We start from the raw sequence: 18101 nt of genomic DNA, 5'->3' as shown, positions 1-18101 counted from the left end.
GTGGAAGAAAATTTAACTTTATTAATGGTGTTGTTTTATTGTCCTATATAATTTTATTTTCCTATGAAGCTTTCCAAACAATGCCGTAGGAATTTTATAGTGTCTTTGCTGGGTAAATAATCACCATTTTAATTTTTCTGCAAGTGTTGATGGTTCACTGTTTATGAATCAGCAACGGAAATTATGTTTTTCTACAACATGGAGTAACCATCCGCTTGGTGGTATTAATTTTCCTCCACAACAAATTTATTATTTTATACAGTGCAGTCTTTCACTCTTCCTTTGGATTTCCAAACAAATAAATAACATATTATGCTGACTTCCATCCAGACAAGCTTATCAGAACTGAAATTCATTGTCAGTAAAATACCTATAACTTTACACTGAAATGTCCACCTAAAATTGAGTTTTGATTAGAAGTAGCATCTCCATCCAGCATTAAAGTAGGTATTGAGTTGCTTTTGACGAGATGACATCTTCATTTTCCAGATGTTTCTGTAAAACTTTACTTCCTAGACTTGATGGCATATAGAAACTTCATTTTTATGACCCATTTTAATACTAAACTGGAACAATTTCAGAAAAGCTCACCGTAGTTTGCTGAAAATATTGCTAAATCACAGGGTGACTCTGGAGCATGACTCTAAACCATATCTGGCCTCTTAAGGAAACTAATCCTGTCCCTCCCTCAGCAGCTCTTGGACACAGATGAGAAGGCTGTTTTGAGGGTAGCAGCCCACCCCTTACCATTGTCTTTCCCCAGAGACTTTGTAAGCTTATCCCATGAGTGATGTATGGTTTCATATGTTGGAATTGGAAGAGAAAGTGGAGAGCTACAATGTACATTCATCAAGTATCTTCAGGAAAGATGATGTGTCCACCAGTGCAGACGTTTGCATGGATCTGTATCAGAAGACTGAAAGGCAAATAGGTTAAAATTGATCTGCATAGAAGCAATGCAACAAGAAACCATCTCTCAGCTCTCTGAAACAGCTTCTTACATACAGCCAGTGTCTACCCAACTCAAAACCCCTAAATGGCATCCAGTCTCCTGACGGTTTTTTATTCTTCAGAGATGCAAAAGCAAGATTATTCTATGCTTTTAAAATGATTTTGTTAGCAACTGGGGTTATTTGATATTTTTGGTTTCTTGATGCTGGCAGGGGGCTTCGAGGGTTAAAATACCGATTGAAGTAGCAAAACCCTAGTTCTTTTGGAAATATTTCAGGTCTCTGTCAGCTGTCCAATACATACAGATTTTTATATCTTTGATTTTTCTGTCATAAACACAGAGGTTTTAAAAAACCCAATCCTGTCCTATGCCGTTCCCCAAACCACCCACCGTGAAGCTTGCCTTATGAAGCCTATTGCTATATTGGACTGCACACATCAAATACTGGATTTAGTGTGAATTTGTATGAATTTTTATGTACCTAGTAGCCAGGAAGGAATTTGATTTTTAGTTAGAGCAGAATTGTGTGATGAGAAGATGAGCAATTTCTATTGAATGAAATAAAAAGTAGGGTTTGGTTTTTTTTGCAGGTGGCTGGCTTAACATTAGTTAAAGACTGCGAAATTAATGTTTAATTGTTGTACTACATCACCTTATTAGTCTTACAAAGCTTGGAAAGGAGGTTACATGCATTAATAATCAGTGTAATGATAAACTTCAGGTGTTTAGGAGTGGTGTTCAGTAAGAGGAAAATGTAGGGCACCTTGAATGGGAGAAGTCAAGTATGTGATAATGATGAGAAAAGAGATGGTGGGATCTTGTGTCTGGTCTTTGAGTGACAGAAAGGCATATTGAAAGGCAAGTTGTTTTCCTTAATCTTGCTTGAGGCTCTGCCTGCAAGTGGTGCCTGGAGCCTTCATTGACCACAGCTAGTCTGTAATATCTATAATTAAGTATAAATGCACTCTTATATGTACTCAAGGTAGCTTCGGTTAAAGAAAATCTTTACAAAACTCTTTTGAAGATAGTATAATTCTAGACGTTGATAGTTCACATTTGTGTTGTTAAGTAAATCCTTTCTGCTTAACAAAGATCCTTTTCCAGAATTTTTTTTTCTAAGCTGATAGAGTGTTTGAGCATTGCTGAACATTTTAGTAATTGCTGGGGTTAACCACAGTCAGCAGCTCAGCCCCACACAGCCACTCGCTCATTCCCCTCGAGCAGGATGGGAGAGAGCATTGGAGGGGTGGAAGTGCAAAAACTTTTGGGCTGAGATAAAGACAATTTCATTAAGCAAAGTAAAGCAAGGAATTAATTCCCTCTATCCCACTGGCAGGCAGGTGTTCAGCCATCTCCAGGAAGGTAGCACTCTGTCATGCATAATAGTTCCTTGGGACAGCAGATATCGTAACTCCAAGCGTCTCCTGTTCCTCCTCTTTCCAACAGCTTTTTGTTGCTGAACATGACATCCTATGGTCTGGGAAACCTCTTTAGACAGTTGGGGTCAGCTGTCCCAGCTGTGTCCCCTCCCAGCACCTTGTGCACCCCCAACCTCCTTGCCGTTTAAGCACTGCTTAGCAGTTAGCTAAGATTTCCATGGGTTATTATCACAGTTTTGGTCACAAATCTAAAATGTAGCACCATACTATCTACTACATAGAAAATTAGTACTTTCCCAGCCAAAACCAGTACAGTAATTTTTCTGTTATTCCTTTGGATATTATTTTTGACATTGAAATATATATCCTAAAGCTGGTTGGATCGTATTGAAAATGTATGGAAATACTTTCACTCACTGACTAGCTTGCTATGCATTTTAAGCCTCCAGGTTTTCTTTGTGAATGACACTGATTTCTGATGTAATCCTATTTGTTGAAAAGCTCTTGAAATACTTAGAGAAAGATGAGCTCTTAAAATAATGTTTCTCAGATTATTCTTGTTGTTTTGTTGTTGTGTTCTACAGGGTAGCTTTTGCCTTATGTTTTAAATTTTAGAAAAGAAAAGATTAATCATTTTTTATCATCTCGTGTAGATTGCCTTTGGATTTTACCCATTGTACCCAATTATTTCAACTACTTACATCATCCAAAGTTTGCAGAACTTTTACGTTTAATTTGTGAGTTATCACTGAATTTGAATATTTAAACAGCAACAAAAAGAAAGAAAGAAAGAAAGAAGGTTGTATGTTCTGATCAGCTTTAAAAGAAAGACATGAATAATTGACCAAGAGTGACTTGAAGACTGTGTTGTTTCATATAAAAATGCAATATATAGTAGTAAAATTATGACAATGATGATAGTACTATTTGGATGCAAAAAAAAACATTAGCGTTTTGTTTCCTGAATGCTTTTTTCAGTGCGTGGACCAGTTGACAAGGATCCAAGCTGAATTACAAGAGACAGTAAAAGATTTAGCTAAAGGCAAAAAGAAATATTTTGAGACTGAACAGATGGCTCAAGCAGTGCGGGAGAAAGCCGATATTGAGGCCAAGTATGTTTTTATAATAGCATATGTATAAATAATTGCATGCATGTAAAGCAGATTTGTACTTGTATTACTTTTTACACTTGTTATTATTTTAGAAGAAAGATAATTGCTTTCAGTGACCTTGTGCCAATTTTTTTGTCTTTTTTGCTTATATACATTTTTGTAACCATTTCAAGCATGCTGCTACTCTGACAGTTAAGTATTACTCATTGAGGCAGGTTTCTTTAGGAAATTAAACAAACTGCTTTAGTTTGACCTTTTCAAGGGACAATGTGTGAGCTGGCACTCTTTGATATTAAATGTTGCTTCCATCCTTTTCTCTCCACAGATCTCAAATTTCCTATCAGTCCATTTGGAGGATGGAGGGGATGGGACACTGTTTTCTATTTTTTAAGATCATTTTTTTAGGCTCTAGGTTTTATGCTCCGTGGCACCCTAAAAAGTTGATTTTCTTCTTTTCAGGAAAGCAAGTAACTTACATGTTTTCGGTTTGGAGTTTGGCTTATCTTATGGCAGTTTGCCTCATCCTTTTTATAAAATTTATTTATTTTTCTTATTTTTAGAAATTACTCAGAATTGTTGTCAGGGAATGAAAAATTATGATTTCATTAGAGAATTTTTCTGTCTTTCAGTTTGAGGGCTGGATGATGAAAATAAGAACTTCAACAAGATTACCTGTAATACCTGAAGCAAGGAAAAAAACCCAACCAAAACAAAAAAACCCAAACTAAAAACGCAGGCTTAGAAATTTGGGGATAGGTTCATACTGCAGTATTGTTCAAGTTAAAATAGCTATTTGCTTGATTGTTTTCTTATTTACTCTTTAAACCACCAACTTTTAAAGAGCTAAAAAGTACTTCTCTAATTTCTCTTTCATGAATCCAAATGTGAAAATCAGAGCAATTCTGCTTTTAAATATATGTGTGTGCACACAAGTAGTTCTCCAAAATTCCTGGGCTATAATTACTCATAATTTTCCATTAATATTTTTTCAGATCACCAGTAGTTCAAATTTATAGCATTTTGTGCTAGCAGTTGCAGCTGCCGCTCGCTTTCCCTTCAAGATATATTTAAATTCTGTTCCGAAGCTGTGCAAAAGATTTCAGAACATGCAATGAAGATAATATTGATGTAAATCAACATACTTCATAATGTTTTCCTTGATCCTTAAGCTTTACTTAGAACTATACAAATAAAAAATTAGGCAAATTAAATTATTTCAATCAAAATTTTGCAGAAGTGAATTGCAGTGGCCTGTTCATCCTGTACTTTGGTAGAAATGGTATAGGACAGTAATATCTTCTGTTAATTTTTGTTTCAGGTCCAAACTTAGTCTTTTTCAGTCAAGAATAAGCTTGCAGAAGGCAAGTGTAAAGGTGAGTATAAGAAAAGCCTGTTTTGCTGCTGATTTTATGAGACATCATCTTTACAGACTAGGAGAAGTCTGGCTAGAAAGCTGCCTGGAGGAGAGGGACCTGGGGGTGTTGGTTGACAGCGACTGAACATAAGCCAGCAGTGTGCCCAGGTGGCCAAGAAGGCCAATGGCATCTTGGCTTGTATCAGAAACGGCGTGACCAGCAGGTCCAGGGAGGTTATTCTCCCTCTGTACTCGGCACTGGTGAGACCGCTCCTCGAATCCTGTGTTCAGTTCTGGGCCCCTCACCACAAGAAGGATGTTGAGGCTCTGGAGTGAGTCCAGAGAAGAGCAACAAAGCTGATGAGGGGGCTGGAGAACAAGTCTTATGAGGAGCAGCTGAGGGAGCTGGGGTTGTTTAGCCTGGAGAAGAAGAGGCTGAGGGGAGGCCGCATTGCTCTCTACAACTACTTGAAAGGAGGTTGTAGAGAGGAGGGTGCTGGCCTCTTCTCCCAGGTGACAAGGGACAGGACAAGAGGGAATGGCCTCAAGCTGTGTCAGGAGAGGTTCAGACTGGACATTAGGAAAAAATTTTTCACGGAAAGGGTCATTGGTCACTGGCAGAGGCTGCCCAGGGAGGTGGTTGACTCGCCTTCCCTGGAGGTGTTTAAGGCACGGTTTGCTGAGGTGCTGAGGGGCATGGTTTAGGGGCAAATAGGAATAATTGGACTTGATGATCCTGGGGTTCTTTTCCAACCTAGTGATTCTGTGACATATGACTAATGTTGTCTGGAATCTAAAGATGACTGACATTTTGGAAGGTGCATTGCTAAAACAAGTGATGAGACGAGCACTCTTTTGGCAGTCAGAGTGCAGAATTACATACGACCAGGTTTACAAGGAAAGCTTTTCTACTGGGAGTTATAACACTTTGAACGCCTCATATTGAATTACAATTACATGGGGGAAAAATAGATTAGAAATCTCATTACCATCAAGAAAAGTGTTAAGCTATTAATCCCTTAAAGTTTTTATTATATTAATACATATACATGCATGTTAATCTACCATTGATACATGTTTGGTCATTTAACTTCTCATTATTGCCTGTCTTATAACTTCTGTTTCTTGTTGTAGTTAAAAGCACGACGATCAGAGTGTAATTCCAAGGCTATCCATGCAAGGAATGATTATCTTCTCACTTTAGCAGCTGCTAATGCACACCAAGATCGCTATTATCAAACAGATTTAGTAAACATTATGAAGGTAAGGAAACTAATATATGTGTGAGAGTTGGGAAGTATAAAAATCTGAAAACCAAAATGAGTGAAGTACAAAATCTTGGATTGCCTGGTGACAGCAATGTTGACTTTACCAATATGCTGCAATAGATGAGATGCAGTGCATAGATCCTAAAATGCTGTACTGAATACTTGGTACCACTTATCAGGCCTGAAAGCTAAGCAGTCACCTGTATTTTCTAATTCACTGCTTTTCTGAAAAAATCACTTGGTTAAAGGAATCAAGTTAGTAAAACTATGACTCGTATTTTCCTGTTGTAGTTGACCTTAAGTAAGCTGGAGATTTTTTAGTTCTTCAGTAGCATATCCCATAATTCTTTTTTGTATCCTATTATCTGATCAGAACATTACCTTATAGTATGATTAATGAAAACATGATCATTAAATATCTTGTTTTCAAACTATGAATTTTGAAGGATAGGAAATCACTGTTGCTGTACTCGCATGTGGCGGCTTGCCAGGTCAAGCCAAGAGCAGGTATTTGAACTCATAGGAAATTACATACTTAGAAAGTTCAAATAGTTCAAAAAGTTCATAGTTAGTTTGGTCTTTTTAATATCATCCTAGAACTAGTTACTAGTCCTGTAACTTATTTATAGATAAATTGTAAAAATGTGTTAAATCAGCTATTTAAAGCTGATTCACACTTTACATAGGTGTATTTCATGTATTGACATTTTCAATGGTTTTTAAAATTTGCTGTCTACGAACTGTTTCAAGGTGATGCAGTCAGGCATGGCAACTTAGAAGTTTGTTATTTACATTTAAAATTGCTTTATTGAAGACCTGTCACAGTATTATAACAAACCATTGTGTTATCGTCATGCTTTTGCATACTGGGGGAGGGGGGGAATATTGATCTAAAAAGCAAGCAACTGAAGTAGAAAATGAGAGTGTCAGATGAGGCCTCTGAGGGAGTCTTATAGGTAATTCCATTATATCTTGACTAAGTTAACCACTCCTCCTCTGTCTATTCAAATAAATCACAGCCTGCGTTATAAATTCATTGCTATGCCTAATATCTGACTCCCTGGAAGGCTAAATCAGATCTGGGTATCTCAGAGGCCATGCAGAGCTGATAGTCATTGAGGCAGCTCTGTATGCATGTGTTTTTGTGCTTTTCTCTTAGTAAAGCATGAATATTTGCCCTGGCTAAATGTTGAATACATGGAAATGGTTATAAAGTAAATATTTCCTTATAGTACTGGAGATTAAATCATTAATTAAAGCTTACACAAGGTAATTCCATATTTACATGCTAGGTTAGCTGTCATCAGTTAATGCTCTTAGTTGGAAGTAATGCCAAAAGTGAATTTAATGTGTTCACAATAATACAAACAAAACAGTTGTTTGAAATACTAAAAAAAATGAGCAGGTAGCCCAGGTAAAGTTATGGCTGGCTCTGGTGGTTTATGACTGCTCTCACAGCATTGTAATGTAAACCCTGAAAGGGATTCTTGTTTCCTCTGCATTTCTGGCTACATGTTGTGTATATTACAAACTAAGCAAATAGTGAGCCAGGCAGGATCTTAATCTGTTTGAGTTTCCATAAACAGTTATATCTTTTTGGATGGTGTGGCTTTCCGCACTGTGACATTAGAAACCTGCAGATACTCCAGGAATGTGTAGATTTTTATAAGCTGTGATAAAACATTAAAATAAAAAACCTTGAGTAATTTCTACAAGACTGAAAAATACAATAATGGAAAACAAGTCATGCTTGCGCTGTTCCTCTCTGTGTGTGCCATTGCCCATAGAGGTTTTACGTGTATGGGGGCCAATTGTTAAAGCCACAGCTGACCTATTGTGGTTTCTTCCCTCTTATCCAGTCCTCTCTTGTGTAGAACTTGTTTTGAAGCTTTTCTCAAAGTGAACCTCTCTGTGCAACCTATTCTTCTATGTAAATAATTGCAGTTTACTGAAAACCTAAGTTGCAAGTACTTTCATTGAGCCAAATTACTTTGGAAAGATAGGATAACATTCAGGGTTCTGTTTCTGCATCTTGCTCAGGTATTTGTAATAGTTGAATCTCCTCATCTGGTAAAGAACTGTAAATTCAGGTGTTTTACGCTGTTGTTCATCAGCAAAAATACATGGGAGCATATCCACGTGTCCTTGCTCAGGGTTGTTCTTTGGAGCAAGGGAGAGAGTAAGTCAAAGGCAAGGTCTCAAATTTAAATGGCAACTGAGGGGGGGAAATCCTCAGGAAAATTAAGTGTAGTGTGTCACTGGGCTTCAGCTGCATTCATCCTGCTTAAATATGAACAACAGTGTGTAATCTGGTGCTAAAACTCACCTCAGTGCTAGCAGAAAGCAACTACTATGTCCCAACCTTTGAAAAGGGCTCTGGGAAGAAACCTGACTTCCCGACCAACAGAATGATAAAACAAGTGCAGAGATGAATTAAGTAAATTCACGGGTGTATATATATGATACAGTGGGAACAATTAACATGATTTTTTTAAGAGGGAAGTCATCCTGCAAAAAGAGATGTTAAAGGAGTCAGTAAGCGTGGGGATAAGGGGGATTAGTCTCGTTTAATGTCTTGAATTTGCCGGGAGGTCTCAGTAGACCTCTCACTCAGTCTCTGCTTACATAAAAGAATGATGTTGTTACAGGTAAGGGGGTGAGGGTTTTCTAAAACATAGATTAGTAACTGATGAAGAGATACAGATGTTGTGGGATTATGGTTTTATAAGGGAAGGAGACTTACTGGCAAGGTCCTGGTTTCTCTCTTACCTATCTCCTCCTGAAATGCATGTGGAAACAATGCTGTTTAAAGTACTGAGAAAATAATTATTTTACTTAGCGTCATGATTTAGCATAAACAATATGGAGAAGGAGCTGAAAAAAAGAAGTGATGATTTGAAGGTGAAGAATCATTCAGTGTGAGGAAATGTAAAGCTTATGACCAAGAGGTATAGTAAGACTTTGACAATTTTGGTTGACAAAGCAAGAAAATAGTACATGAAATTCATGTTAAAAAGAGAAAAGCAGTCAACTGGGGAGAAAATTGCTGCTTACAGAATAAAGAACTCCCAATAGCCATTACTATTATGAATGAGATGCTAGAACTGGAAAATGGAGAGACAGATAAAGAAATGGTGACTTTGTCTATTAAATGTTTCTAATCCTTCCTCTAGGTAACATCACTAGGAAGGGAGGTATTTTGAAAGGGTATTAAAACCCTGTCTCGGCAGCACAGTTCTTCATTTAATAGGTTATATGGCTGTATGACTCAACATGTGTTATGTTCTATAATGCAGTTGTAGTGACTAAACTAAATATGTTCCTTTATATGTTGAGATTAACATTCTGAAACCACATCTTTTATCTTAGTACTAGTAAGCCCTTAGGTATTTCTGGAGTGGTTGCCACTTGCTATATCTGTAAGTATATTATTGTGTAAGAAAGTAAAACTTGTGCTTGTTTGCAAGTGTTTCAGGGACCGTTTCTGTTTGTGTCCATCATGAACAATTTCTTTGTTGGTTTTAGTTTTAATAGGATTATTGTTTCCAGAATGAGGATTGCACTGTGTAGTTTTTGTTGGTGAGAGAGTAGTTGGGCTCTGGCACATTTGAAGCCAGGGTTGGCTTGGCTAGAATACAACCAGTCTCTGGCCATGAAATGCTGACTGCTTCTGACTTTGGGTTTGAGTTGTAGCGTAGCACCCTCTGAAACCATCGCTTTGGAGCATCTGTGTTGCAAACAGCTTTCACTTTCCTAGAAAACTTGAAAGTTCACTAACTTTGATGTCAGTTTATATACATTGATAAAGAGTGGATTAAAATAAATAAGCTCATATGGCTGTCTGTTGCTATCTGTTTTCTTCTTGTGTTAAATTAGCTTTGATGTTAATTTGCTAAAACCTAGGTGTAACTTAGTGAAATTTGATCCAAAGCTAGCAATTTGTGTGACTTTTCTTCAAGGCTTTCACACATTTAACCAAGTTGTAATTATGCCTTCAGTTTTATAGTACCCAGCTGTCAAGAGCTCTTTTGCTACACACATCCTTTGACTCCTCCTTAGTGAAGAGGGCAAAACAGTGAAGTTTATTATGTGATATGTATGTGAAAGGTTTGTCACTGTATCTTGTGCAAGTGACCACAGAAGGGTAAAGTTGAACTGACCGCAGACAGTTAACATTAATGCATACTTTGGCTTGCTGACAGCCTAGACAATAGCATGTTCGTCAGTGGTTTATAAGCAATAAAATCCCATGAAAGTTTGTACTGTTGTTAAGAGAAGAAGAATATTTTTGCAGTAACAGTGCTGACGTATGCTGGCTGTATTTGTAAAACTTGTCTGGAAAGCGTAATGTGTGTTGGCCTAAAGACACCCTAGGTTATTCCATGTTCAGAAGAAGCCAGTGTTGGTTTTGTTGCATATATGCTGCTATTGTACTGTCCTGTCCTGGGACAAATGAATCACAAATACACATCCTGGCCTCATTTAGTTTTCTGTAACAGGCAACAAATCAACACTTTCATTAGCAGGATTCCTGCTGACATACAGCTTCTGGTAACTTTCAGTAGTTTAGAATATGTTACTTTAGTTTGTGATGTTTTTATGCAAAAAAAGAAAAAAAATATTCGCTCTGCTGCATTTGTAACTGTGAAAGCCATCACAAAAAAAGCAGATGCTCAGAAACAAAATACAAAAGAATGCCATCCTAGTTTATCAATTACACGAACAAATGCGAATCGACATCATTCTAGATCTCACTTTAGACAAAATATGAATCCTACTGCCTAGTGCTGTATCTGGGTTTTTTTGTCCAGAATTTACTTCTGTGTATAACAAAGTCGTGCCACAGACCTGAGCTCTGCATTTCAGTCTCTGTAGTCAAATTTCAAAGAAAACAAAAACCAAAACCACACAGACTAAAGCATTGTAATGTTTTATTTTTCAACAGTTTACTGACAAGCTGCTTAGGAACAATTGCAGTCACCTGATTGCTAAGATACAGTCTGCAAGCCCTTTTAAGCATAAGTTTTCTGCCCAGTGCTCAGGCTTCTGCAGAAGTTTAAACTAAGGTCAGAAGGAAGTGTGAGATGATGGCTGAAGTAAATTCAGGGCTATTTTGTTACCTGTTGTATTAGAAACTTCGTGATTACTGCGTTTCCTTCCTCTCATAAACTACCTCTGAATATTACTTTATAAAGCAACTTATAATGAGGAAATATTGATCTGAAAAAAAAGGAGATGTCATGAACATGTTAAATAGTTCTTGGATTGGTTTTAGTAGAAAGAGAGAACTAAACCTTAAATTGATTTCAAAGTCTAGACTTTCATAGTTGACATGAGCATCAGCTCAGCAGTTTATTCCATTACAGCCTGTGGCAGGTGGGTTCACGTGTGTGCATGTGAGTCATGGGGCTCAGGACTGTCTCTTTTGAGCTTCATGCAAACCAGGGTCTTTGACAGAATGTAAAATATTCTAATAAAGTATTTTATTTTCACTAGTATGTTTTCGAAATCGATTGCTCTCAAGGATTTCACCTTCAATGCTTGTATTTCAAATTTGATATCTTTAAGGAAAATCTGCATTAAGATTTCTAAGGTATTTTGAAGAGCTAGGTCATCAGTGAAGCTTCATGGTTGATGCCAAACAGACAGGTCAACTTTGCAGCTAAATACTCTTTAAGGATTCTAAATGGTACTGTAGGGTATACTAAAAAGAAAAAGCAAAATGAAACTCTGCCAAACAATTGACCTGCAGATGTGATCTTAATGTTGGGAACTGTGTACAGATAGTGACGTGTCTTTTACAAACAGTGACAATTTCTCAATAAGGTAGCAAACACTAGGAGCAGATATTTATAAATAAAGCTCTCTGTTTTTTTTTTTAATATTTCATATTGCATATTGCATCTCATATGGTCTTAAGTGTTTGAGGACAGTATTGGACGAATAGTGTCAGAAGGTAGCGTGCTTTGCTGGTTTTTTGTTTTTGCAGTTTCAGTAAGTTTTTCTTATATTGTTGTAAGTATCAGTAATCTTTTATGTTTTTTCTGTACTTTCCAGTTTGCTCGACATGAGGAAGTGCGGTTGTATAATTTGTCTCTTGTTCTTCATCAGAGTTCTTGTGCTGATACGGCAGGTGTAAATAGAAACTTCATGTTACATAATTTCCCTGGAGTAGATCTTTACTTACACATTTGGTGATCATAATGAGACATGCTACAGCATTGCTTTTTTAATTTGAGAGGTCAGCCTTTTAAGTTACAGGTAATGATTACCATTTTCACATCTTTGCCTGTTTTTAATCACTGTCTTAAAGGGTTTTGAGAGAGGAAAAGACGTTTGTTGCCTCTGAGGGATGAGCTGGCAGTCATGAGGATTAGTGTGAGGAATCATTGAGTCATTGCAGAAAACACCAAGAGTGAGTGTAGTACCTGGAGCACACGATGAAGATTGAGACACTGAGAAAACTCAGTTTGCTCAGCCTAAGAAAAGAAAGGGAGATCATAAGAGTCTTGATGATTTACAACTACCTAGTGGGAAGGATGTGGGGAAGACTGAGCCAGGCTTTTTCTTTTGAAGGTAATGTCATCATGGGCAGGGAATAAGTTGGAACACAGGAAATTCGGATTAAATTTAACGAAAATTATTGCCATGAAGATGGTCAAACAGAAATGGGGAGACAGGGAGGGGAGAAATGTCATACTTTAGAGACATTCAAAATTTGTATGGATGTTGTCTTGAGCAACCTGATCTGTTTGGCCCTGCTCTTAGCAGAGGTGGGATCAATACCTCCCTTTCAACCTAAATTATTCTATGATTCTGTGAAATAACAGTTTCTGTTAAGATTCTTCTTGGGAACCTCTGACTTGCAGTTTCTGGGGTTTTTTCCTGATGTTAACTGGAATAACTGACCAACAGTGCTAGAATGTTTTGATGAACACTGTTTTTTTGTTATTAGCATTGTTGGGAGTTTTTGTGAAGCTGAGCTGACATCTGTGTTTCCAGTATAATCACCCACCACTTTTACTAAGCACTTTTAATGATCGTTTAGAACAAATGTAAATACCGACTCCAAACATGATTTGCACAAATGAGATTGAGCTGAAGCTGGCGGTGTTTATAAAAATGACCCAAGATTGAGGACTTGGTCATTTTCAGATAGTAATTTGATTAATGCCCAGAAATTAATAGGATGTGTATGGCAAATGGTTCTTTAGTGATTCTATTTGATTTGAAAAGTGAGTTGACATGTTAGCTGAAGGTCTTTTCTCAGGAGTGTTACCCTAGCAATGACTGGCTACTGTGTGTCCTCTATAAATAAAAGGTTAGCATTTGCATATTTCTGTAGACTCCAGAACAAGCTGAATCAATATTATTTTTGTAAGAAGTCATTTTACATACATATTTTTGTTTTATGCTTTTTAGAACAATTTAGAAGCACCCAGGGAATTACTTTTCTAAAATGGAGATTATGTCCTAAATGCAAAAATAGCATTAAGATAAAATAATTTTGAAGTCACTAGATATTTCCATTTTCTTCTATAAATCTCTTTTATTAATTCAGTACTAGCTATTCTTTTAAGATCCTGTAATTCTCCCTTTAAAATGTAGAGGAATTTATGTAAGTGAAAGAACTATTGTTTCACTTCCCATTCTTGTCAGCTGCAAGCCAGAAATATTTCGTAATTACAATTAAGCCAGCCATAAATTGTGTTATCTACAGTATCATATGGGCACAGTAACTTTCCTTTACAGATGGTCAATGACTGCATTGCTTTCTCATCCTCATTCCTATGAATGGAGGATGAGTGAAGGAAGGCAGTTGCCTGACACATGATATGAGCGTTCCAGAAGATGCTCATTGCGGGCTTCACAATAGCTGATACCACACTGTTTTCCCATCCATGGACGTCAGTCTGTGTGCATATATGCACATGAAACTGTGGAGAAATTGCTGCCTTTAATAAGGCCCTGTTTGTAGTGTGATTATACATTCATATAAATTGTTTGAGCATTTGTGTTCCGGCTGTGTGTAAACATCCATGGGGAAGTGGAGAGAGGCTTCCTCCTGGAAAGACAACGACTTCTGGTGGTATTGTTGGCCAAACTGCAAGCAAGGGAAGTTTTAGATGGTCTTAAGAGCAAGTGCTTCTGCCTCTGCTAATTATGGTAGCATCTAATATTTTCAGTTTTAATCCACTGCTTGCACCGTGAAAGATCACGTTACTCATCATGCAGCCTTTCCGAGCTAACACGAGACAAAAGACTGGGTTTGAATCACTCCTATTTCTGTTGCACAGATGAAAAACTGAGCAACGGTCACATTTGCCTGATGACTGTCAGCTCTGTTGCACCGTGTGTTTTAACCACAAGTAAATTCCTTGGTTAAGCATTTGGTCCGAAAATGCTCTTTATTTCCTGCGGACTAAGTATATCTCCAGGGGTGGAGAGTGTATAGTGTAAAGGCACAGCATAGCAAAGTCTAATGTATAAATCAGGGCAATTGACTTAATTATCTTAGAACAATAATCATTTTTCCCGGGATAATAAAACTTTCTTGATAATGCATCTGACTTGTCAGTAAGTTTTCCTTTGGCATTTTGACAGAAATAACTTTAGAAAAGGGTCAATTGCAAAAAAATGTAGTGTGATTTTACAGATGCTCATGAAAGGTATTTCCTGTATAGCAGATTACGTAGAAGAGGTCATGGGATGTATTTATATGAGAAAGTTAATAGGAGGCTAGTATTGTTGGTGCAGTGAGTGGGAGCAGCTTGGGAAGGAATAAAGTGAAGTAATCAGTGCTGCAGGTTGAATGTAGTGCAGTAGAACAAGGAAGGTTACTGGAAAGTAAAAAAAAATCAAAATCACTCTTAGGAAGAGGGCACAGGGAAACCAGTACCAAGGGTCAGGATCAGGAAGGAGGTACTTCACAGGAATCCCAGAGGTCTTGTGGGGAAACCATTTGAAGGAGTTAACAGAAAGTTTTCAAACATTTTTTTTCTTTTAAATATTTTATGGAGAAGCCATTCAGGATTTGGATCGAACTTCAAGATTTTTCTGTTAAGTGTCATGTTGTCCATTTTGCACAGGAAGGGAAACTTTGTAGTCTTGTTTCAAAGAAACACTGTAGTACAATAAGAACAGTTCCTGAAATACTTTGCTCTGCCAAAAAGCAGTTTGCATGCCTTCAAGTCACCCTGTAGCTAGTGCAGAGAAATAACCACACTCAGGAAGCACCTGGTGTGCTCCAGTTGGGAGGTAGGTGGGGCTATGTTGAAAAGTTTTAACTAGAAACATGCGACATTCCTATTTCAGAAGTCATGGAGTCAGACATCCCTAACGGATCATTCACAGAGTTTTGTTTGGTTTGGGTTTTTGGTGTTTAGGAACTCCAGATTCCCTTGTAGAATTAAAGATGCAAGGGAAAAACTACAATTTTTTTAGCGTTTTTATCTGCTATTACTTATAACCACACAGTGTTTCAGTGAGTTACCTGGAGTTTACATGTATTTACATCAAAACTATGTGGAAAACTTATGTACCGTTTCTAGAATGTGTATGCAAAGGTTTTGTCTTGTTAAGTGAGATACTAACTGTAAACATTACTGAAATGGTGGACTAATAATGTATATAACTTGAATAACTTGTCCTGTGGCCCCCAAGTGGTTATTTAGAACCAAAGTGCTAATTGAATCCGTCTGAAAACTTTCAGATGTCTAGTTGGATGACGTGAAGTGAAATGCAAAGGCTTCTGTGAATAACTGCTTTTTCATCAACAATGAAATATCTAATTGTCTAGCTATCTTGCTAGATATTTCATTTTTGATAAAAATTAGCCAATATAGGTTGCAAATTAAAAATGGTCATCTAAGTGTGTTAGAGATAATGGCAAAGATGAGCTGGTTTTAATCCTTTCCCAAAGCCTCTAGGAATGGTAGAAAAATTCTAAAAGGTGCTTGAAGCACAGTCTTGCTATAGATTTTCTTGTCTTCAGGGAACATTGACAGCAGTTCAGAAGGCAGAACGTTCTAATGACCATCTTTTGATGGAGACTGTAAGGATTGATTCAGCAGCCTATATGTCAACAGCCGGAAAATACATGTCTGAGGGACTTATGAAAGTAGTAGAAGAATTATAAATAGGAAAGAACCAGAACAGCACAAGCCCAAAAAGTGTAAGATAGAAAATCTCACACTGAATGTGAAGCACAATGAAATCCTTAAGAAAGTGAATAGAAAAATAGCTTCTGATCTGTTGTTTTTGTGCATCTCTATGTCACCCTGGAGGAAGGCAGACCTGGTAAGATCTATTATAAAGCTGAGAAGGTTTACAAAGGGTAGGCTGTCCAGTTGAGATCCGTTTTTTCTTTCAGCTTCAAACACTTTGCTTCTTTGTTTCAACATGAATCCATTTGGTAACAGTGGAGGTGTTTGCTAGTAGGAATGGAGGTAAGGAGTTGGTCATGAGTTGTCAAAGCCTGTGAGGACAACAGCTGTTTGGTCTGTATTTTTGACACAGTCTTTAGAAGACTTCCTTACCTTGGGATCCCTTTGTGAAGTGGAATTCTGGGCTCATGTTTGTGAGACTTTATAGGTGCCATGGCTTGCAATGCTTGCCCAAAAGGTGACACACAAGATTGGATTTCAACTCCTTTTGAGAGGTCAGGAAATAGCTCAGGTCTCCATCAGCAATGAATGGGGTAGAAACTCATATCAGAAGGGAGAAATGTTCTTTCACTGTGAGCTGGTCTGCAGGGAAATGAACAGAGCTGATCTGTGTGCCATTGAAATTAGGCCACAGAAGGGCATTAGGAGGCAAGAAATTCCTATTTATCATTTACAAATTGCTAGAGAAATAATTGATTGGAAAGCTGGCCGAAAAGCTTGGTCAGGGGAGGAGGAGGGGAAATCCTGCAATGTGATTTGTTGGTCTACCTGCTAGTTTTCATACAGGGCAAAAAAAATCATCCCATCTGTTCAAGTTGTCATCTCTGCTAAAAAGGCTTTATAGCTAGGATAAACCCCCTTGCAGTGGAAGGGAAGCAAATATTCCCTACCAGCAGATTGATTAGATCTGTAATGCCAGACGACTGACTAGCTGGAACAGTGTAGTCCAGCTGAATAAGGATATTATTTTGTAATGTGTTACAAATTATTGAAGCACTAAGGTAACTCTCATAGCATTTGAATGCTAGTTAAACAGAATTGTCTCTCTGGTATACCCAGTGTAGCTCACTGATGGGAAGAACCTGTTCAGTTGCAGCTGGTTCATCGGAACCCCATCTCTTGTGTGCACACTCGCTTCCACCTTGGCAGCAGCGTTGTCCAGAGGCGTCGAGCAGCACCCTTCAATTAGTACCTTTTAAAAATCTTAATGGATTTTAAAAACCTCAAGAAAGTCTAAATGCTTAGGTTCAAGGGTTTTAATCTCACATAACTCAAAGTTATGGAAGCTGAAAGTGATCTAAAGATTTTTGGAATAAAATTTGAGAGAATCATGACAATATCCATATTTTTGGGTGCCTGAATTTATTTGGAGAAGCTTCTTTTGATTGAAGTATGAAACCAGGTTTGTAGAGATAGGTAGAAATCAGGTTCTTAGTTCAAGCTAAAGAATATTAGAAATAATTTTTTTAAACTGCTCGTATTAATCAGTGTGCAGTGTTTTATAATACACCATAGAGATGATGTTTTAATTTAATAGATGAAAATTCAGTTTAATAAATAGAAATTTAAAAAGATATGGAGCCCTAAGAAAAAGTTGGATGAAATGAAGATGGCAAATCTGAGTGAGATGCATCTTTTCTCTAAGTAAAATCTTCACAAATATTTGTGATTGTGTATACGCCAATAATTTAACAAAGTTTTAATAGTTGAACCACTTTTGTTGTGCTTCTCTCTTCTCAATGGGCATTCATTCAGTTGGATTATAATAGTGTATGCATATGTGATTTCAGCTGTGAATGCCTCTGTTTAAATTCTGTGTATCGACAGTCACATTTAGCATGGACCCCGTGATCCAGTTGGGTCTAGAAGA

At 37.4% G+C, this 18101-nt stretch overlaps 2 protein-coding genes across 3 annotated transcripts in view; one reads left to right on the top strand and one right to left on the bottom strand.

The window, feature by feature from the left end:
• The window catches only part of ARHGEF17 (Rho guanine nucleotide exchange factor 17), a 297301-nt gene that overhangs the window by 206702 nt on the left and 72498 nt on the right, over window positions 1–18101 (bottom strand). The window lies entirely within an intron of this gene.
• FCHSD2 (FCH and double SH3 domains 2) overlaps window positions 1–18101 on the top strand; it is a 164163-nt gene that overhangs the window by 93358 nt on the left and 52704 nt on the right. For both annotated transcript variants that reach the window (XM_069883336.1, XM_069883335.1), the window contains exons 6-8: window positions 3310–3443; window positions 4762–4816; window positions 5932–6060. In XM_069883336.1, coding sequence (XP_069739437.1) covers window positions 3310–3443; window positions 4762–4816; window positions 5932–6060 — 318 coding nt within the window. The remainder of the gene's footprint in view (window positions 1–3309; window positions 3444–4761; window positions 4817–5931; window positions 6061–18101) is intronic.

Source organism: Phaenicophaeus curvirostris, chromosome 1 (assembly GCF_032191515.1).
Source record: "Phaenicophaeus curvirostris isolate KB17595 chromosome 1, BPBGC_Pcur_1.0, whole genome shotgun sequence".
NCBI classification, from domain to species: Eukaryota; Metazoa; Chordata; class Aves; order Cuculiformes; family Cuculidae; genus Phaenicophaeus; species Phaenicophaeus curvirostris.
This window is presented reverse-complemented; position numbering and strand designations above follow the sequence as displayed.